The sequence below is a fragment of the Nansenia antarctica genome (assembly GCF_963989245.1).
Source record: "Nansenia antarctica genome assembly, chromosome: 7".
Classification (NCBI taxonomy): Eukaryota; Metazoa; Chordata; class Actinopteri; order Argentiniformes; family Microstomatidae; genus Nansenia; species Nansenia antarctica.
In genome coordinates this window covers 56,335,109-56,357,308 of record NC_137677.1, presented here as the reverse complement: position 1 = coordinate 56,357,308, position 22,200 = coordinate 56,335,109, and the positions used below count along the sequence as shown (strand labels likewise).

The following is a 22,200-nucleotide window of genomic DNA, read 5'->3' as shown; positions in this document are numbered from 1 at the left end:
AGCACAGATTTATGTCCACAGCTGTTCAAGGCAAGTTGACGTTATCAAACTCATCAGGCCATAATTAGGTGACTGGTACCTTACAGGCCTGTGGTCCTAGGGTACTAATATCATAGTTCATAGCTAAGTATATCATGAGTTCAACCGGTGAGTGGTCTACCCTCGTCTGTATATATCTACTCCGTGTCTGTCAATCTCACCCCATTTATGGTTATGTGGGCATATCTGTAGGAACAGACCCCATTGCCGCTTGCGGTTATATTTACACATTGTAATTGCATGCTTTTTATACCCACCCATCTCATATTTTTTATTTATTTCATTTTTTTTTTAAATTGCCTAACACCTTTAAGTGTGGTAATTACCCTGATTGGAAATGACAGGGCCATTATCATTAACGGTGCACAACAAACATAACAATATGAAACTGTGCAGTCGTATCTGCCTGACTGAGGCATCGAAAACGGCATCAGAATATGATAATTTAATATCATCCAAGTATTGTTTAAGAATTACAAACCCAATTAAATATGATTCCCGATTAAACCGTACAACATATTTGAGGGGTTGTTTTGCAAAAACAGATATCTACCATTGTATTTAATTTCTTTGTTTACTGTGAAGTCAATGCGGATGGTGGTCAATTTGTTCATGTCCAGCCTCACGCTACGTGCAATGAATATGAATGTAAAAAGTGTATATATTTGCATGAATATCAATATGATACGTACAGTAAAGATATATGTACAGTGTGATGCGTACAGGACAAGGGCGAATAAGATATGTGCAGTGTGCACGTATATTCTTTGTGTGCACTCCTTCATATGTGATAGACAAGAGGTAATATTTAGTTTTATGTTGGTGGAAATGGTATCCATTTCAAAGTGTTTCTCCAGTCTCATCCTTCTGCCTGCGGAGTTGCAGTTGCTCATTTCTCCTGTTTCTGGCGTACGCATGGGTCCCAGTGTGCGTAGAGGTGCGCACAGTTTCACAGCAAAGTTTTTTTATAAATCCCAAAATGTACGCGTGAAAATTCGCGTATGCACGTTTATGGGCGAACACAATGCTATTTATTCAGCCCTAACCGCCCAATTTCTTTTTTTTCCAGACCAGTGTGATAACCCGCCCAATCTGGCAACCCTGGAGATCACATGACAGTAATTGTTGACGTTTTTTGATTTGATTTGATTTGAAAACTTTATTAGAAGATTTGCAGAAGTAGGTACATGAAAGTACATATTACATACAAGGTCAACTAACAGGATAAAAACCCAAGTGATGCATTTGCCAAACCCCAACGAGTTGTTTTTCGATGAACTGCGGGAACTAGCTATACCTCATTTGCATACTCACGCTGTGTGTCGTCATGTAGGTTCCCGTATGTTAATTACGTTCATGTCTATAAATGTGAGAGTGGCAAATAAATCTTTCTCTTTCCTGAATCTTCACCGATGTGAGTGGTCGCGTGTATTTGTTGATTAGAGACAGTTAGCATTAGCAAGCATGGCTTCCACACCGTCAACAGGTTGGGCCCAGGCGTGAAGTAGGAGGAAGCAGATGAGACTGTGCTTTGATGGAGACGAGAGAAATTACGAATTATGAAAGACAAAGCTCAGAAGTTTCGGGAACACCGAAAAGTATTGTGCTGCTGACGAGGACAGCAACAACGGCCGAGGCCGAGGCCGAGGGAGACAGCGGACTACAGGATTCGACGCCACGGAGTTGAAGCAACTGCAGAGAGACAGGACACTTCGGTGGACACCGGAGCAACGTCACACATAATAACGGACATACACAAATTCAAGAAGTTCGACGACGTTTCAGCCAGAGAAGCACTTAATCGAGTTGGCGGATGGCACCAGGACAAGCGGCGTGGCGATGATCAAAATGGGCGACGCAGAGGTGAACCTGGTGAATCGCGCTGAGTCACTCCTGGCAGCTACCGCCAACGGAGCTTCAATAAGGTTCAAACAAGACGAACTCATCCACAAGAGTGGCACGAAATTCGACATTAAAGAACACAACCGGCTCTACTACTTAAACACTGTGAGTGATGCTCCTGTATGAATGATGATTCATGTAACGGCTGTTATGATAATATATATATAATAATAATAATATAATTATCCAAACGGCACACAATTCTTGGGCACTGTAATTATGATGATGTTTCCAGGTTACAGAATGTTGTAAAGGGAATGCAGATAAAGGGTAAAATTTATAAGACTAAAATGAATTGTGAAATATGCACACAAGGTAAATTCAGAGCAGAAATAGGGAACCAGACACAAAAGCGAGGGAAACATTTGAACTTGTACATACAGATTTGGCTGGTCCTATTGACCCAGTAGCCAAAGATGGGTTTAAATATGCCCTAGCTTTTACAGATGACTACTCAAGTGCAGTATCTGTGTACTTCCTAAAAACTAAGAGTGATACGGCGAAAGCTACAGGACAGGAGTTTCAATCTCTGCTTAACAAGAACCGCATTAGACATGAGTTCTCAGCACCGTATTCGCCACGCCACACCAAAATGGCACGTCTGAGAGAAACTGGCGCACACTATTTGATATGGCACGGTGCATGCTAATTGAGAGCAATCTGCCAAAGGAGATGTGGACGTATGGAATTAGGGGTGGGCATCGATGATCGATTAATTGATCGATAAGGTCTTGGTCGATCACAAAATATTTTGCTCGATAATCGTTTTATTTTTTTATTTTTTATTTTTTAAATAATAATAATAATAATAATAATGGAAATTAGTTTGTCCACGTTATGTGTGAGAAATGAACTTTGCATTTGCCTTCGCATTGAATTTCGCAACGCAGTACGGCATGACGGAAGTTCCCGTACGTTAGTGTAACCTGACCTCCGGTCAGCGCCATGGCACAGCTCCTCGGGGAGCAATACGCAGCAGGCGCTGCTGCTGACAAGTTTGCACCTTTCTGAGGGAGCCTTCTGCGGGCCTGAACTGCGACCCAACTAGGGATGTACGGTTTTTCGGTTATACCGAAAACCGGGGTTTATAAAAATAGAATTTATTATTTTTTTTTTAATGAAAAAAACCCCTTATTGATTAATCGATAATTGATCGTTAATTCGTTACGATGATCGAACAAAAAATGTTGATCGTTTGCCCACCCCTATATGGAATGAATGGACTTTATTTGTCATTGCTACAGTACAGGTACCAAACAACGAAATTTAGGAGGGGTGGCTCCCCTATGTATGCTGTACAGACAGCGGCAGTAATACGCAACAGGTGTTTTAATAACAGAACCAAGCAAACTCCATTTCACACGCTGACAGGCAAGAAACCTAACTTATCCTAAAAACCTAACTTATCTAGGATGAGGGTATTTGGGTCGGCGACGTGCTACGAGTGGCTCGTAATATTGGACAGAGTGTACGCCGATAATATGCAAGGAATTTTTCCTGGATACATGGTGTACAGGTTTTTGCCCTTGCTTGCTTGCTTTGTGCCGGTGGTCCTTGGCCTCCCCTTGGGGACCGCTGGGTACTGGTAGGCAAACTGGCTAGTAGTCGCTCTATTGGTAGAGGGCTGCAAGGGAATTTTTTCCTGGCTACATAGTATACAGGTTTTTACTTTTGCCTGCTCGCGGCTCTGTCAGTATTGATTGATTGACTGATTGACTGAACATTTTCATTGTGTGAAGCGCATTGAGTTGCATCTTGTAAGAAATGCGCTATACAAATAAAATTTGATTTGATTTGATTTACGCATACCGACAGGACAAAAAGAAACTGCAGACCCACAAAGCGAGAAAGGGATTTTTGTAGGATACGACAAAAATAGCCCCGCATATTTAGTGTACAACCCAAACACTAAGAAGGTCATGAAACATCTAGTGAGGTTTGCCACAAAGCCAGTCCTGGTAAAAGAGACGCAGACAGACCCAATTATGACTGATGATGACTTACCTGGGGGGAGAAGTATCCATAAGAGCAGAGGTGACAGAAACGACAGGCGTGTCTCAGGACCCTGATCATTCTGATAGACCATACAATATGGGTCATTGACGGATAAGACTTTTGAACAGGCCAATTTTTAAATACTAAAAATAAGGATATATTTGGCCATTGTTCAAACATTTGGAATGTAGTGTACATATACATTTATGCAAAAACTCAAAATTAAGAGATTTTAGTGTTTTTAAAGTTGAATTAATAGGACACAGCCTTAAAAAAAGTCATTTGGGGCGACCGTAATTTATCTAAAAATTAATATATTTCCTCAACATTACTAATATTTTAACAAGTATCAGTAATTAAATAAACAGTTTAAGAAAGACAGGCTTGTGTGCCCTTTCATTTTTTGTTAACCACGATTTGACAAGTTTATTCTATAATGGCAGTGTCTCCCTTGTAATGCAGTTACAATACCAATTTTCGCTCTAAAACCCATAAAACTGATTTAAAATGTGTACAGATAATATCCACTTAAGCATGGTATACAGTTGATTAATATTTGAGCCAAAACTGATGGATATTCTATTTTGAATTTAGTACAGTTAAGCCCAATGCACACAGCGTGCGATTTCTATTGCACGACAACATTCCATTGTTGTCATTCAAACTTCAAAATGGAATGTTGGCGTGCAACAGAAATCACACGCTGTGTGCATTGGGCTTTATTGCCAATCGTTTGTTACCCCGCATGACAGATGGTCGCCCCAAATGATGAGAAAACTGCAGTTAAAAGTCTATTTGAAATGTACACAATACAGTTCAGACGAAAGAAAACTGAAAACGTTTTTATTACAATCTTTTCAAGTGGTCAAGTCAAAAATATTCTTCAATTCATTAAAATATCAAATGTTAAAAACAAGTGCAATGGACATTACATGCTTCAGGAACTTATTCAAGAACAAACATTTCACAAATGTCCATTTTCATGTCCTTGTCATCTCATCTTTGGTTTTGTCAATCTATGAGAGAGAGAAGGAGGGTTAAGTAGCATCACTTTTGTGGACCCTGGTAGTCACATTGAACAGGGATTAACAATTTCAGTCAATAAAAAGTAAACAGTTGTATGTATGGAATAAAAATGAAACACCAACACTGTTCTATAGAGTCAATAAACAATAAACACCAACATAGTTGCATGGATGAAATCAACGCTAAACAACTACAACACAGTTGTATCAGTTCCCCATATATGACCTACAACACAGGCTGGTTGGAGCAGTGGATCATTTGTTACATTAAAACAATGTTTAGGAACATCAGCATTTAACAAACTAGGCTATTTCCATTTCATTGTTACTGTAATTTCATTGTCTTTGCTATTGTCATTTCATTCTCATTTGTCACTTCCATTTTCTTTTCGTTCCTTTATTTCCCCATTTTATTGCCATTTCATTTTCCTTACTCATTGCATTGTGACCAATGACCATCTAATCATTGTGACCAGACTCATGGTAAACTGCAGGCATTTCTTTAACACCAGGGGCCTCATTTTTAGAATATGGATAAAATGTGATCTTACCCTTGGCGTACGTAGAAAACCATGTCAAAATAGTGAATCATAAAATGTCAACGTGAGTCAATTTGACAGTGGAAACGATCGTAGCTCTACGTCAGGTCTTGACTTGACGTACGCACATTACCTACTAGTTATGCAAAGTTATTACAGGCATGTGAGCCGCACTCGAACACGTTAATGCCTACTTAACTGTAATTCATGCGAAGTGAAAGTGGCTCGTAATAAAATTAACAATGTTGTTATCAGCCGAGAAAATTAGTTTAATTCAAGATTGAAAGGGAACTGATGTTTATGATTGTATTTCAGTCTTCCTTTAACCGTGGTAAAGTTGTTTTTATATTCGACATTCAACAGACATTCACATTCGGCATTTTAGGGACCGTGGTAAAAGTAGTGAAAAACCCAATGGAGATTGTTCTGGGAGTGGCCCTCCAAAAATGGCAACCTTTGGATTTCCCAATCAATTGATTAGGAATTTATTAAAATTCAAGAACTCAAAAACCCTATGGAGATTTGGCTTTCCTGATCAATAACTCTGCCAATATTGGGTCAAAACACCTCAAACCAATTGTAAATTGTTCTGGGAGTGCCCATCCAAAAATGGCAACCTTTGGATTTCGCAATCAATTGATTAGGAATTTATTAAAATGTCCCAGGTAAGTCATCATCAGTCATAATTGGGTCTGTCTGCGTCTCTTTTACCAGGACTGGCTTTGTGGCAAACCTCACTAGCCTATGTTTCATGACCTTCTTAGTGTTTGGGTTGTACACTAAATATGCGGGGCTATTTTTGTCGTATCCTACAAAAATCCCTTTCTCGCTTCGTGGGTCTGCAGTTTCTTTTTGTCCTGTCGGTATGCGTAGCACGCCGACCCAAATACCCTCATCCTAGATAAGTTAGGTTTCTTGCCTGTCAGCGTGTGAAATGGAGTTTGCTTGGTTCTGTTATTAAAACACCTGTTGCGTATTACTGCCGCTGTCTGTACAGCATACGTCCACATCTCCTTTGGCAGATTGCTCTCAATTAGCATGCACCGTGCCATATCAAACAGTGTGCGCCAGTTTCTCTCAGCCGTGCCATTTTGGTGTGGCGAATACGGTGCTGAGAATTCATGTCTAATGCGGTTCTTGTTAAGCAGAGATTGAAACTCCTGTCCTGTAAACTCAGTCCCATTATCGGACCTAATGCACTTCACCTTTCCATCTGGTGCTATATCTGCGAGGTATCTCTCTGTAGCTTTCGCCGTATCACTCTTAGTTTTTAGGAAGTACACAGATACTGCACTTGAGTAGTCATCTGTAAAAGCTAGGGCATATTTAAACCCATCTTTGGCTACTGGGTCAATAGGACCAGCCAAATCTGTATGTACAAGTTCAAATGTTTCCCTCGCTTTTGTGTCTGGTTCCCTATTTCTGCTCTGAATTTACCTTGTGTGCATATTTCACAATTCATTTTAGTCTTATAAATTTTACCCTTTATCTGCATTCCCTTTACAACATTCTGTAACCTGGAAACATCATCATAATTACAGTGCCCAAGAATTGTGTGCCCCGTTTGGATATCATAACAGCCGTTACATGAATCATCAGTTACTACAGGAGCATCACTCACAGTGTTTAAGTAGTAGAGCCGGTTGTGTTCTTTAATGTCGAATTTCGTGCCACTCTTGTGGATGAGTTCGTCATGTCCTTGTTTGAACTTGATTGAAGCTCCGTTGGCGGTAGCTGCTTTTACCGAGAATATCTCTCGTGGGTAAGATGGTATCAGGAGTGCGTTCCTCAGCTTGGCCTTCACCACTTTTCCAGCGCGATTCACCAGGTTCACCTCTGCGTCGCCCCTTTTGATCGCCACGCCGCTTGTCCTGGTGCCATCCGCCAACTCGATGAAGTGCTTCTCTGGCTGAAACGTGTCGTCGAACTTCTTGAATTTGTGTATGTCCGTTATTATGTGTGACGTTGCTCCGGTGTCCACCATCAGCCCTTTGTGCTTGGAACCGGCTAGCTGGACGTCGCTTGCTTTGAAGGCATATGCGTGTTCCTCTTCATCGTCACTTTCTTCATCGACCGCTTGCTTTGCGTTGTCTTGCCTTTTACTCCTGCAGGTTGCATCTGTGTGTGTGGAGCTCTTGCAGTATCCACACCATTTCACTTGTCTCTGGCGCTCGCCACGCTGACATGCCCGGGCGAAGTGTCCCTTCTCTCCGCAGTTGAAGCACGTGGCGTCGAATCCTGTAGTCCTCTCTCTCCCTCGGCCGTCGGAGGCACTCGCTCTCATCACGTTGTCCTCTGTGTCAGCACGATACTTTTCGGTGTCCCCGAAACTTCTGAGCTTTGTCTTTCATAATTCGTAATTTCTCTCGTCTCCATCAAAGCACAGTCTAGACCATCTGCTTCCTCCTACTTCACGCCTGGGCCCATAACCTGTTGACGGTGTGGAAGCCATGAGCTCAGACAAGTGTGTTCCATTGCGGTGTTCCATTTCCCACCTCATCTATTGGACTCCCTACTTTTACCTGGATGGTTCTTTTATTAAAGAAATCCATAATCCAGATAAAAACATTACCTCTAATTCAAAAGCCCCTCCTTCCATATCATATCATATGCTTTTTCTACATCAAAGAAAACTTCACGCATTTTGTAACTTTCAGGCACTGACATTTTGATGCCTAAATGCTATTTATTCAGCCCTAACCGCCCAATTTCTTTTTTTTCCAGACCAGTGTGATAACCCGCCCAATCTGGCAACCCTGGAGATCACATGACAGTAATTTTTGACGTTGCGCGCGGAAATCCACGGGAGCTAGTGTGCCGTCTTGGAAGGAAGGTCTACCAGCTTGCTCGTATCTTTGTCCTGTTCTGTTCTTTTTGCTTGTTTGTTGAGGTTTGTATTATAATTAGAATTATTATACGGTTTTGGTTCACTTACAGTTAGTTTTATATCTGGTTAAATGCATACTAATGTTACAGACCTGGCCAGGGGCAGGATGTCGAAGAGGAAGAGCACTCTTGAAACCCCCCAGAAACGGGCTCGGACCGCGGAGCCGGAACCTGAGGATGACCGTGGCACAGTGGATGACAGTGGCACAGTGGATGCCAGTGGCACAGTGGATCTCAGCCTACCATTGCCATCTACATCCCTGCAGGTGGGTGACAGTGACGTTATGTTTTCCACGATGAGGAGCACTCTCGGTTCTCAGATTGTACTTATACATTACTGACATAAACTATTGTTTATTTAATTAATGCTAAAAAAACTATTCGTTTTAAGGGGTACTGGCTTTATGTCAGATACAATGAGTAGAGTAAAATAATCACCTGGAGTTCATATGTTAGCCTACATGTTGAGCAATAAGCAGTTTTGACTATTCTTCTCTCTGTTTTGTTATAAGTCATCTGGAGATGTGGGTATTATCGAGAGCATCACCCTGAAGAACTTCATGTGTCACTCTCTGCTGGGACCTTTCACCTTCGGGCCCAATATCAATTTTGTTGTTGGCAACAACGGGAGTGAGTTTATCGTTTGCTCCCATGACGGCATTGTTGTCCATCCTGAAAGTCACAACAAGACGCTTTTCGTATTTTCTCTCCACCTACTATTGTATTGCATGTTTCTGTGTTTGTATTACTTTCTTGTAATCCCACACTGATTGGTTTGATTGCTTGCGTTGTGTGTCCTCTGTGTTGCACACTTCCATTTGTTTTTAATATATTGTTTTTAAACTGACAGGTGGAAAGAGTGCCATTCTCACTGCCATTATAGTTGCCCTGGGTGGAAAAGCACGGACCACAGACAGAGGATCCTCCCTGAAATGTTTTGTGAAAGAAGGAGAAAGGTAACTTTCTCACCCGGTCATCAGTACTAAATCAGTACTAACCCTAAATCTCTCAGAAGCACTAATAGGGCTTTCACACCGCCAAGGAATCGCGTTCGCGAACCACGTCTGGAACCGGCAGGTAGATTTTTTCATAGAAAATAGTGTTTATTTCAGATACTGTAGTGTAGTGGAAGATATTATCAGGGGTGCACATAACTGGTGCGCCAGTGCGCATGCGTCGCCAAAATGCATGCTGCGCGGAAGATCAGCGGCATGAACGCGCTCTTGCGCACCAACAGCTGGGAGCGCTGGGAGAGGAATTTACTTCCTCAAAATCCACCTGCTGACTGCTGACTGCTGCATCACTGCAAGCCCCGTAACGCCATCACAACGACCACGGCGACTCCCCTCACGAAAACATTCGGAAAGTATCGTAACTTGTACTTTCATTCCGCGTATCGCACGGTTATCACGCCGACACGTGACAATTCAGTCCCGAACGACTCGTCGCTAAAAGGAAAAACAACACCAAGGAACTTCACGTTTCTTTTCTCTGAAGCTTTCAAACGTTCAGACGTTTGTTTTACAGCTTCATTATCGCACCTAGACCCCTGACCCAGGGAATATGGTTGGGAATTATATTAGAAAAGAAAAAAAAGACTTTGTTGCACAATCAAAATAATGAGCTATTTAAAGTGATAGCCTACAACATCCTCTACCATGGTTGAAATTGAGGACAGTGATAACTTACAGCAGTCAAGAGAGCAGTGATGATGATGATTAAGCTTGTAGCATAAATAAATGCTTAGGCTGTAACTTTTTGTTGAAAAGTTGATTTCAGTGTTTACAGAACAGAGCAGTGCTTAAAGAGATGTCAGTTGATTTCATTGTGTTTAAAGAACAGACATTCAGTTAGTGCTTAAAGAGATGTCAGTTGATTTCATTGTGTTTAAAGGAGTCTGACAGACTTTCATGCTTAAAGAGCAGTCATTTGATTTTGCATTTGTTTCTTTTGTTTTGCACACAATAATTTGTTCGTTCATCTTTATTTATGAATAAATGTCGTTTTGCTAATATAAGTTATCCATGTATCCCTTTTTTATCCATCCTGTGGGACGGGTCGTGACTCGCGAGCTCGGGGAGCACCAAGCAGCATCCCTAGGTGCTCCTCTGAGCACTGGCCCCAAAAAGTTATGTGCACCCCTAGATATTATCCTCATTTTCCGTGAGGTAGCTGCCATCTAGTTGTGACATTTTTGTTTATCCCGCCCCTTCATCACCCATCGTTGATGACGCGGATAGTTCTGGTTACACTGGTATGAACGCAGGCTGGTTCGCCAGACAGCACCAAGGTTCGGAGGTTTCAAAACGCAAACGGGAACGGTTCCTTGCCGGTGTGAAAGCCCTATCAGAGGGGCTGGCTAATCTCTGAAGCCTTCTTCCTCCACGAAGCTGAGAGGCAATATATCTTGGCTTATCATTGAGGCATTGAGCTTTTGCCTGTTCGGTTCTGGTGGGCGTCACAGCGGTGCTTTGAATTGGCAAAATATCTGATGCGACATTGCTGCTGCTTGTCCCCCACTGGGAGTGTTTCTTTGTGCTTGAAGAGCATATGATTTCTCATGGGAGCGTGCACTGATAGAAGAGCTTGATATCACTTAATTTGCATTGCACATGGAATTCATCAGTTTGGTGAAAATACTTCCAAACTTTCTGCGTTTCAGCATATCATTTAAAACCTTCTAATAAGCCTGTCCATGATAAGGAACCTAATGTATCATGATGTCATGTAGATGAACTATCCTTTTAAACATTCACCCATAACTGGCAACTGTCCGAGTTGAATCACTGCCTTGGGTTTTTTCAGTCATACAGTAGGTCACCTGAGCTGCAATGGTGTTGCGTAACATCATATCCACACCATCACACTTGCTAAGAAAAGCGTGCCTCTTTGGGGTGCCATGTTTATAATGCACGATCATATTGAAAATGCCTAATGGCGCTTTTCCATTACAGGGCCGGGCCAGCCCGGGCTGGCCTGCTTCTTTGGCGCTTTTCCATATGTCGGCCCGGGTCGGGTCGGGTCGCTTCTTTAGCTACCCTTCGATACCAGGGTCTAAATTTTTAGATCCGGATCTTTTTGCCAGGCTGCGTGTGACGTGTGACGCTGCACACCGTTGATTGGTCAATGGAAATCGTCATCCCATGTTCATAGATTTCTTCACTAACCGCCATCTTGAAATACCACATTCGCTCTTGGAAAATGTCACTACAGTTTCTGTAATAGCTTATTAATAAAGATTCGAAAAATTATGCTGACCATCGTATTATCTTCGTTTAATGTCATTTCAATGCATCATAGAACTTTTATTTACAACAAGCATAACACAAAAATCGCTATTATGCACCGTCTTTGCCCGTGAATAACACCGGCTGTGGAGGTGGTACAAACACAATACTCCTTTGCTAACTTCACCATCGGTCTACGGTCATTTTGAGCCCTTAACCACCGCGCTGACACCCCGAGAAGTTATGCTTTTAACCGTAAACTCGATGAACCGGGAGTTCACCCGGCCGCTGCTGCTCGCAGCACCGCTTGCTGCTGTTTCAAAGTCCCGTTGACAGCGGGGGCAGAGAAACGTTTTAACAGGGAATTCGCTCCGCACTGTCGACGTTGATAGGAGTGTAGGATCTACACCATTCAAATGGTTTTGGATTCCCTGTCCTCTCCCCTATCCGGACACGTTTGAATTGTTATCCTAACCCACGGTAAACCGAAGTTATTAACCCGCAAAGGGCACCGTGTTTGTCCGTGAATAACACGGCACACAATGATACTACAGTTCATAAAGCAGACAAGTGAAGGCAGTGGTTTTAAGGGTTCAAAAAACATGACTTTATTATGTGTACATAGCTTCCTCTCTCTCTTTCTCTTTCTCTCCCAAAAAAATCACGGTTAGTAATATACCACATGCCGAGGGATTGGGACACAGTTGTGATACTGACACCAAACAGATGTGATACACTTCTGTACTCGGAGTTGGTCGCCAATTTCCACAGTGCCATCGCTACTCTTTTGTTGAGGGGGACACACAAACGGAAGGCTGTGTCTCGTCTCTCCATGGCTGGTCGAAGTTTATGGCACAGATACATGAATGTTTCCTCCGACATTCTGAAGTTCTGTACCTACAGAGCTTCGGTGAAATCAGGGACCACGAAATCCCACCACTCGTTAGCTCTGTTGATGGCCCACGCTGACGGGGCGCTGCGGAGATTTCGCAAAAAATGAAGCATCTGGAATAGATCAGAGATAATGTGTTTTGTAAATTCGGAATAAACCCAAACCAGTCATATACTAGAAATAGCCGTGAAGGATAACAAAACCCACCTGTGTTTGTTGTTTACGCCGACGATCAAAGCCAACATCGTCGCTCCTTTCGATAGCCCACATAAGTTTCTTTCTCTTTTCAGCATTCCTCTGTCTTCTGTCTTCTCTCTCGCCAAATCGTTTCCTCTCTCTCCCTCTCTCTCTTTCTCTCCAAAAAACCACGGTTAATAATATACCACATGCTGAGGGAAAGGCATAGGATAGCTGCAAGTTCCTCCATGTCGCTGTTGTTGTGGCTGTGTTGTGTCTTGTGAAAATATACGTCACCACCATGGCGCGCTGTTATGACGCGTAACTCCGCCTACTATCGCCTACTCCTCCTACTATTTCCGGGTCTGTTGTGTATAGTGGAAAACCAGAACTGATCAAAAGCGGGCCAAAGCGGGCTGAACCGACCTGAGCCGAACCGGGCTGGGCTGCTGATGGAAAAGCGCCATTAGTCAGCATCAGAAGCTCTATTAGTCCTAATAGGTCTGGCATTTAGGGTCGCCGTCAATTTGTAACCACCAAAAAAGGCTTGATGTCACAAAATAACAACACCTTTTTTACATAGTGTCCTTAAAATAGGGCATCTTAATAAAAAAAAAAAAAAAAGAAGCTTACCCTGTTTTGTCATCTTCTCTTTTTCCAGCTCGGCCGATGTTTCCATCACACTGCGGAACAGGGGGAAAGACGCCCACAAACCCGAGTTGTTTGGCTCGGCCATCATTGTGGACCTCAAGATAACCCGCGAGGGTCTGAGGACTTACAAAATCAAGAACGAAAGTGGTAAATGTCCCAAAAATGTAGGGATACACCTCTTCAGTCTGTGCATCTTTCATTCAAGCACGCATTTGAAGTCACTGGATATATGCTTGTAACTTCAGTGTGAATCTTTCCTTTAAATCAATGCACCAAGCTTGTGAGTAGCACAGGGTTAATTTGGGATAGTGTGGCCCGGGGTGGTCCAGTGGTCTAGCACCACGGCCTACAGTGCACACATTATGTCCATGTCGGCATGGGTTTGAATCCGGCCTGTGCCCTGCTGGCATACCCTCTCCTTACTTTCCTGTGTATCTTCACTATCTCTATCCAATAAAAATGACATATCAGAGTGCGATTGCCCCACTCAGAAAAAATATAACCATTCATTTGGGATAGTAATGCATTCCACACGTTCATTTACTGAAAATCAGATGTAACTTTTACACTGGGTTCTGACTTGCAGGTCAGGTGGTCTCCACGAAAAAGGAGGAGCTCATGAACATTCTGGATACCTTCAACATCCAGGTACTGTATGACTTGCTCATCACCTGCTACCTTCCTATTATAATGTGTGGAAATTATTTGATGACGCTGTATCACTGACACTGGAATCGATGAGTATTTATTTTACACGTTACAAATATTTTTGTTGTTGTTCTTTTTCTTTTCCCATAAGGTGGACAATCCTATAACTATCTTAACTCAAGAGATGAGCAAGCATTTTCTGCATTCCAACGATGAAGGGGACAAGTACAAGGTATGACCCAAAGCCCTCAGTAATAGTAATACCACTGACATGTTAAGATATCCAATGCAAATGTTATAGCAGTGTGAAATGCAAATATTTTGTTACGGGTAGAAGACTTCCTAGGTTTTTTACCACTAGATTTCAAGAGATTGAAATGAGTACAGAGGCGTATTCCATCAACGTCGCTAAAGGAAAATCCAGGCTTATTTTTGAGTCTTGCAAGCTTTTCAAAATAAGCCTGGACTTAAAAAGAAATCTTGCGAGATGTACCAAAATAAGCCTGGATTTTCCTTTAGCAATAGAAAACTGCCGTTACATAGTTAGGGTGGAATCTGGTGTGGGAATCTATTTCTTATCAACGAAGAGAGTACTGACAAATGACTGCAAACTTCTAAAAGCTTTATTTTAATGCTGCAGCAGGGAGCACAGTTAAGTCACACTAGGTAAGCACGCCCCAAGTGTCCCCATGAGCATCAGTGGCATGCCCCCTTATACAATTAGTTTTGCATGTACACTATTAATGTTACAACAGGATATACAAAACGGGTCAGATGATACCCAAGATGCTGAAGCTACAAGACTCTTCATATCAGCAGTTATGATGTCAGCAGTTATGATACTAGGCTGAGGGGTAACATCAACACTCTTGAACAATCTCCAAATAAGGACACTGCGCATCTCAAGGACATGTGTTTTGCACACAACCCTTCCATTCAGCATGCTTCCGCATACAATGGGGAATTACAGCAGTAGAACAGTTCAGTGCAAATACAGTACAGGTCACAGTAATTTAAGTTAACCCTTCCTGTGGTGACTTGATTTGTGTAAATCTTGCATTGATGTCAATGGGAAGTATGCGTGATGATCCAACTTAAGCGTGTGGATCTCTAGTTAGAGTCCCACTCTTGGTGATCTGATTGTGTTTTTGTCCCTAGTTCTTTATGAAAGTCACACAGCTGGAACAGATAAAGGAGAATCTGAACTACGTCACGGTGACTAAGAATGTCACCTTGACCACAATAGCAAAACAAGAGGAGGTAGGCATTGTCTTGACTTGATTTATGATCGACTGTGTGTGTGTGTGTGTGTGTGTGTGTGTACGCTTATGTCTTTCCGCATCTCACACAGTCACCAATCCTTTCTCTCTCGTACATCTATTCATCAAAAATCAGCTTTGAATCTAAGCCACCAATTGGTCCTGATCAAATCAATGTTTCTTAACAAAAACACATTTGTGCCTGAGAGCTATTAACTGTGTTGACATTCCGTGTTGTCTGTGTGCTCCTGTGCTTCAGAACTTGGACGACCTCAGAAAGACGTATTTGGAAAAACAGGATAGGCACAAAAGCCTGGCGCCGCTGGAAGACTTGCACACTAAACTGAACGAGCTGAAGAACCAAATGGCCTGGGCTCTGGTGAGATCATAGACCTTCAATAGAAATATAGAGATAACTGAACAACTTAAACTCTAGTCCCACAATTTCAGATGGTGTTAGACTGGCTAATAAGCAACTACATCCCTATGATACTAACAATACTAAGAATAACATTTTATTTTCTGGTACCGAGACGATTTGCCAGAGAGAGAGAGAAATCTAGTAGTACACTATGCAAAATATGAGTGTCCAGTTCCTACTTAACAATAGAACAGCCATGGGTGGGTGAGTAAAATAAATGTTATATCTTTGCACTCGATAAAACAATGTTTGTGTAGGAGGCAGGCTAATTTACAAGCCGGCCAACTAGGGGTCGTTGTATGTAAATAGCAGCTTCCCGTTGTAAAGACTATGGTCATTTGACCCCAGAGGCGGTTCTTATAGTAGGTAAAAAAGGCACGGCTGTCCTAGTGTTCAGTGATTTCTTACTGACACCACTTGTGTCCCTCTGTGCCAGGTGACAGAGATTGAGAAGGAGGTGACGCCCCTGAAGGACAGGCTTGAATCAGAGAAGAAGTCCACTGCCAAATACGATCAAAAAGTGGACGAATGGAAGGTAAGGTCGACCTCTTATTACAGGCCAAAACCCTAAGACGAGTTATGGCTCCAAACCTGTGGTCCTACATTTCAACTTGGTCTGGCATTTTGATTAACCTTCCAGTTCAATATTCAAAACCTACAGTTATTGGTAGTATTTTCCATTATTTAGACCAAAAGTGATGGGTTGCCCTGTTGGTTTATGTTTTCTCATTGCCATTTTTCCCTCCACTGATTGTAATCGCTGGTGCTCTTGTTCACCTCAATTCCTGTCCAGGCCAAGGTGGTGGAGGCGGAGAGGAAGTACAAAGAGATCGACGACCAGCTGGAGTCCATCACTGTGAGGCTGCAGGAGATGCGGCCCCAGCTGACTGAGATGAGGAACGAGGCCCAGAAGAGCAGCAAGCTCTCCAACATCGCTGGGGTGAGCTATAAAAACAACAACAACAACATAGAGCAACCACAACAACAACAACAACCAAAACAACAACAACACAGAGCAACAACAACAACAACCACATAGAGCAACCACAACAACAACAGCACAGAGCAACAACAACCACAACAACAACAACAACACAGCAACAACAACTGCCGTAACAAGACCAGAGCACAGAACGACCACAAGGGCTATGATAGCTGAGATGACCAGGGGGGTATTCCATGAACGCTGATAAAGGAAAATCCAGGCTTGTTTTGATAATTCGCGATAATTTCACTCAGAGTTCCGTTCCCTGAATGTGGCTGAAAGAAATTGCTATTGAGTTACCATGGCAATTTATGCCTCAGAACTAACCTGATGTGTGTTAAAAATGTCTTACAGGCGGAAACAAAATCCCGAAAGACAGTTCCGTCAAGAGACTCTTTGGAAACATTATGTCCGACCTTTTTAGATAGATTGATAGTTTGATAGATAGATAGAGAAAAAAAGGTATAAATAGATAGGTATCTGTATCAGCTTGCATCAAAAATAGCAGAGCGGGGTGTCTGGCACAGGGGTTAAGGCAGCTAGCATTCAGAAGGTTGCTGGTTCGATCCTTGCCTCAGGAGAGAGTGGTTGACTTTAATTTAATGTGTGGGGGCATTTAACATTTGGGGGTGCATTTAACAGAATCCTTCATGCAAATCGATTTACAATAAATACATCTGTCTAAGTAAGTGAATCATCTATCCATCAGTAATCATAAGAAATAATTATCTATGCCAAATTCAGGGGCCAGCTACAATGCTAGAAGAATATCATTACTAGTCAGAAAGGCTTCAAACACCATTGTAGTTATGTCAGGGGGATTATAACTCCCATCTTAAAAGAACACTATGATCTGACGGCAGCAGTTAATACCACTCAATGTCACTCAATGCCATCCCGATGATCTGATCCTGCATAGCATGCTGCTAATATAACCACAGTAGTGAATGTTCATTTATGAAAAAATGTAAATAAAACAATTAGTAGGGGCTAGTAGTACGTACGTATTTAATCTATCAGAAAATGTTTTGCCAAGCCATTTCCCTCGCCTCGTTAATTGTGGCAATATTGCCCTTTTTTACTTCTTAATCTTCGTCTTCATAAAGCTCCATAAGTAGAGTGCTGCGCTGTCATTTTCCAGTCATAGTATCTTCTTTTCGTCAATCGTCTGTTCTGGGCTGCTTATTACTACTAAAGCCAGCATTTTTATAAACCAGAACTGAGTTACCATTGACGAGACAAGCCGGAACTGGATTATTGGAACGAGTTGAGTCTTAAATCACAATCGAGATTAGCTTGAACCAGGCTTTTTCAACGAATCGCTGATGTAGTTATCAACGTACGTGGAATACCCCCTAGGGCTATGATCGTTGAGATGAGAGCACTGTAATATGCGTAACCATAACCCAAGCTGTAACTACGGTGAGCTGCCTAAACGACTACCGCCCGGTGGCACTCACACCAATCATCATGAAGTGCTTCGAGAAACTAGTCCGGGCCCACATACTCACACGCCTCCCGCCCAACCTGGATCCATACCAGTTCGCCTACAGAGCCCACAGGTCCACAGAGGACGCCATCACGACGACTCTCCACGCCACTCTATCCCACCTGGAGAGGGGAAACAGCTACGCGAGACTGCTCTTCGTGGACTTCAGCTCCGCCTTCAACACCATCCTTCCAGACAGGCTAGTGACCAAACTACTAGACCTGGGTCTATCACACTCTATATGTGCGTGGATCAAGGACTTCCTGACCGACCGCCCCCAGAGGGTGCGGGTGGGCCCCCACACCTCCACAGCCCTCAGCCTCAGCACTGGGTCCCCCCAGGGCTGCGTGCTAAGCCCCATCCTCTACAACCTCTACACCTACGACTTCACCCCCGTCCACCCCAGCAACTACATCGTAAAGTTTGCAGACGACACCACCGTGGTGGGATGTATCTCGGGGGGGGACGAGGCGGCGTACAGGGATGAGGTAGAGCAACTGAGCAAGCTGTGCAAGGTTAACAACCTGCTGCTGAACAAGTCAAAGACCCAGGAATTCATCATAGACTTCAGGAGGAAAAAGTCCGAGATCCAGCCCCTGCTCATCGACGGAGAGAGCGTGGAGAGAGTCTCAACCCTCCGATTCCTGGGACATCACATGCGGGATGACCTGACCTGGAAGGACAACACAAAAGGCACCATCAAGAGGGCACAACAGCGGCTATACACCCTGAGATGCCTCAGGAAGGAACACAACAAGCAGGAGATACTGGTGGCCTTCTACCGCGGCGCAGTGGAGAGCATCCTCACCTACGGCATCTGCAACTGGTTCTCCAGCTGCACAACAGCGGAGAGAAATGCGCTACAGAGAGTAGTGAGAACAGCACAGAAGATCACCGGCGCCCCCCTCCCCTCTCTGGAAGAGCTGTACAACACACGCTGTCTCAGGAAGGCCTCAAAGATCTCCAGGGACCCGACCCACCCTGGGCACGTACACTTTACCAGGCTGCCCTCGAAAAGGAGGTTCAGGACCCTGGCCGCTAAGACAAACAGACTGAAGAACTGCTTCTACCACAGGGCCGTCCAGGCCCTGAACACAGCAAAGACCTAAGTTCTGGGCCCTGGACAGTCTGGACGGAGTGTATGGCAGCTGCTGGACTGAAAAAATCAGGTGTAGTGCTGAGGCACAAACATGTGCATTTCAAGCCTGCAAACTGACACTTTAAATAACGTGAAAAAATACTATTGTGCAATATGACAACCCTAGTTGACTATCTGTACAGTATAGTACAGTGGATTGTGTACATAGCTTTTATTTATTCCTCGTTATTCTTCTTGTGATTTTTTTTTCTAAAAGTGTTTTTTTTCCCCTTTCCTAACACCAGGGGAGCCACCCCTCCTAAATTTCGTTGTTTGGTACCTGTACTGTAGCAATGACAATAAAGTCCATTCATTCATTCATTCATTCATTCATTCATTCAACTAGCCATTAGGATCCATCCGTAGCTTATGACTATACTACAAATCCCTTGAACTACAACCTTAAGAACTACAATAGATTAAACAAGACCTTTGGGGGTTTCTATCAACACACAGGAGTTGGCCCTCTCTTGTTCGCTTGATCGTCTTAGTTGTTGTGACTCTTTCCCAGACCAGTGTGCACAGATCCAAGACCAACCTAAGAGACCTGGAGAAGGACATGGATCAGCTCTCCAGGAAAATTGATGAGCTCAAATTGAGGTAGCACTTCCACCCCCCCGTTCTCCTTTACCTTTCACACATTCTTCCTTTAACTGATACCACTTTCTTTCAGACTGATTACAAGTATAAGTCTTACTTTTGGGTACTTGCCAATACCAAATACTGTTACCGAGTACTTAATAATACCACTACAGTTCTAACAATGACATTGAAAACATATATTAATATATAATTATAACTATAATATTTTAGCTGGTAATAGACAAGCTAGTCTGACATTGTCAGAATTAATCTATTGTCTATTGCCTTCAAATCACTTCATAAAATAAAGTAAACAGGCTGTTGATGTACTTTTTCACAATGTGAAACAGCTTCAGTAATACCATTATTGTGCCGTAATACCATTGTTAATGCTCAAACTTTGTGGCCGTTTCTATGCTAGTAACAGAGTAGCTTGTAGTAAGAAAATGTGTTTAGAAAGTGTTTTCCTATTTTTCTTCATACAAAATAGTGTATATTTATTTCAGACACTCTAGTGAAAGATATCTTAATTTCCAGTAGGGGTGTAACGGTACACGTATTCGTACCGACATAAAAAAAAAAAAAAATCTTAAAAAAAAATAAATAATGTTAGCATATTTTTCGTATTATGGTTTCCAAATTACCGTATTTTCCGCACTATAAGGCGCACCGGATTATAAGGCGCACCTTCAATGAATGGCCTATTTTAGAACTGTTTTCATATACAGGGCGCACCGGATTATAAGGCGCACCGGATTATAAAGCGCATAGAATAGAAAATACTGAAGTCAAACGTTTGACTGGGGTTGCGTTACGCCCAAGCTCCACCTACTACGTTGCGTCACCTCTCCATCGGTGTTGTGTCAACTTCCATGCTCCACCTGAGCGTTGTCACCGTCAACGTTCTACCTGCTCCACTGTCAAAAATATATATTTTTCCACCTCAAGTATCAGCCGTTCGTCATCCATTTTTGCAACAAGCGTCAAGGACCTGCGGTGATTCACAGCTGACTCGCGTGAATAGCAATTCGCAATAGCTGCGACCACGAGATATAGAGTAGTTAGCTACAAGCATTTTCAATCTGGTATTATCTCTATTAGTGGATTAACCGCTGTGGTGATTTAACAGCTGATAAAAATACATCAAGTAGACTACAAACAGAGCAAAACAATAAAACAACACCAGAAAACAACCAATAGGCTATACAATTATAACCAACAACCAATATGTGACAGCTCCTGGTGAAATGTGCAACGTAATTTTTCAGTTTTGTGACTCTGAACGCACCACAGCTACGAACGCTGCTAACAAAACACATCGCTACGAAGGTCTCAACTATATTTTAATAACATGACAACATACTGGGAGAACATCGACATACTAAAAACACATAACTACACATAACAAGATGAACACACAGTTCTTGCTTTTGAACACGAGCTAAAACGAAAGTATGTTAAGTCAACCCTCCCTTACCGGTAGCCTCCGGCAAACGAGAATAATGAATCCAATACACAAATTATAAGTGTTTGGTGATCGTTAAACTGTTGTTTATTATATCGAGTGGGTACTTTAAAACTTCAAGTTGAAAGCACCAAGAAGGACGAAATTCATCGATGTTCATGTCCCGTGCTCGCGCTGTTGCCTTCATTCGAATAGTGACTGTAGAGACGCTTCTACTTGCGGCTCTCTGTTCAACAACCCACTGTCGGAGTTTGTCCTCTAACTGTGTCTAACTGTGGCCATCTCGCTTTGTTCCCTCGGAAACTCTGTTTAGTCTTCTTTACTTGGGGTCCTTATACACACAAGTGGTGTGGGACTGTGAGTAAGCACAACACCGGTGTTTACTGATTACCGTAATGCTGCAAGCGGTGCGGCTTTGTAGTTTACCAGTCGTACTGAAACATTTTGACAGAGCGCCTTGAGCGCCGTGTACAACCAGTATGGATCAACCAATTAACAAATTGATCCATATATAAGGCGCTCCGGGTTATAAGGCGCACTGTCGTTTTTTTTGAAAATTAAAGGCTTTTAAGTGCGCCTTATAGTGCGGAAAATACGGTAATCTTAATTCATATACAGTATATTATGTTTGGTGAATGTTTACCCTGCTGTACCAGGAATCTGCGGGAGAGTAATTTGGCATAACACCGTAAAGTGGTATCAGGGGGATGTATCGTATCACAGTTTTACGAATACGAGTTTTACGAATATGAGTACTGGTATCGGTATCGGTGCATCCCTACCTTTCACACATATTTTCTTATAATCATTCTTCTTGCTTTCAAAGTTTCTTTCATTTAATGGCATGGCATGGGAGGGGAGGGGAATGACTCTGTGACTG

General features: G+C 42.7%; 1 protein-coding gene across 1 annotated transcript in view; it reads left to right on the top strand.

The window, feature by feature from the left end:
• Window positions 1–8,493: 8,493 nt before the first annotated feature.
• LOC308162808 (structural maintenance of chromosomes protein 6-like) overlaps window positions 8,494–22,200 on the top strand; it is a gene marked incomplete at both ends in the record, with an annotated part of 28,319 nt that continues 14,612 nt past the window's right edge. The window contains 11 exons of the mRNA XM_080536949.1: window positions 8,494–8,652; window positions 8,899–9,016; window positions 9,237–9,342; window positions 13,344–13,480; window positions 13,920–13,981; window positions 14,133–14,213; window positions 15,140–15,241; window positions 15,500–15,619; window positions 16,098–16,196; window positions 16,455–16,601; window positions 19,785–19,873. Of these exons, the coding sequence (XP_080393075.1) occupies window positions 8,494–8,652; window positions 8,899–9,016; window positions 9,237–9,342; window positions 13,344–13,480; window positions 13,920–13,981; window positions 14,133–14,213; window positions 15,140–15,241; window positions 15,500–15,619; window positions 16,098–16,196; window positions 16,455–16,601; window positions 19,785–19,873 (1,220 nt within the window). The remainder of the gene's footprint in view (window positions 8,653–8,898; window positions 9,017–9,236; window positions 9,343–13,343; window positions 13,481–13,919; window positions 13,982–14,132; window positions 14,214–15,139; window positions 15,242–15,499; window positions 15,620–16,097; window positions 16,197–16,454; window positions 16,602–19,784; window positions 19,874–22,200) is intronic.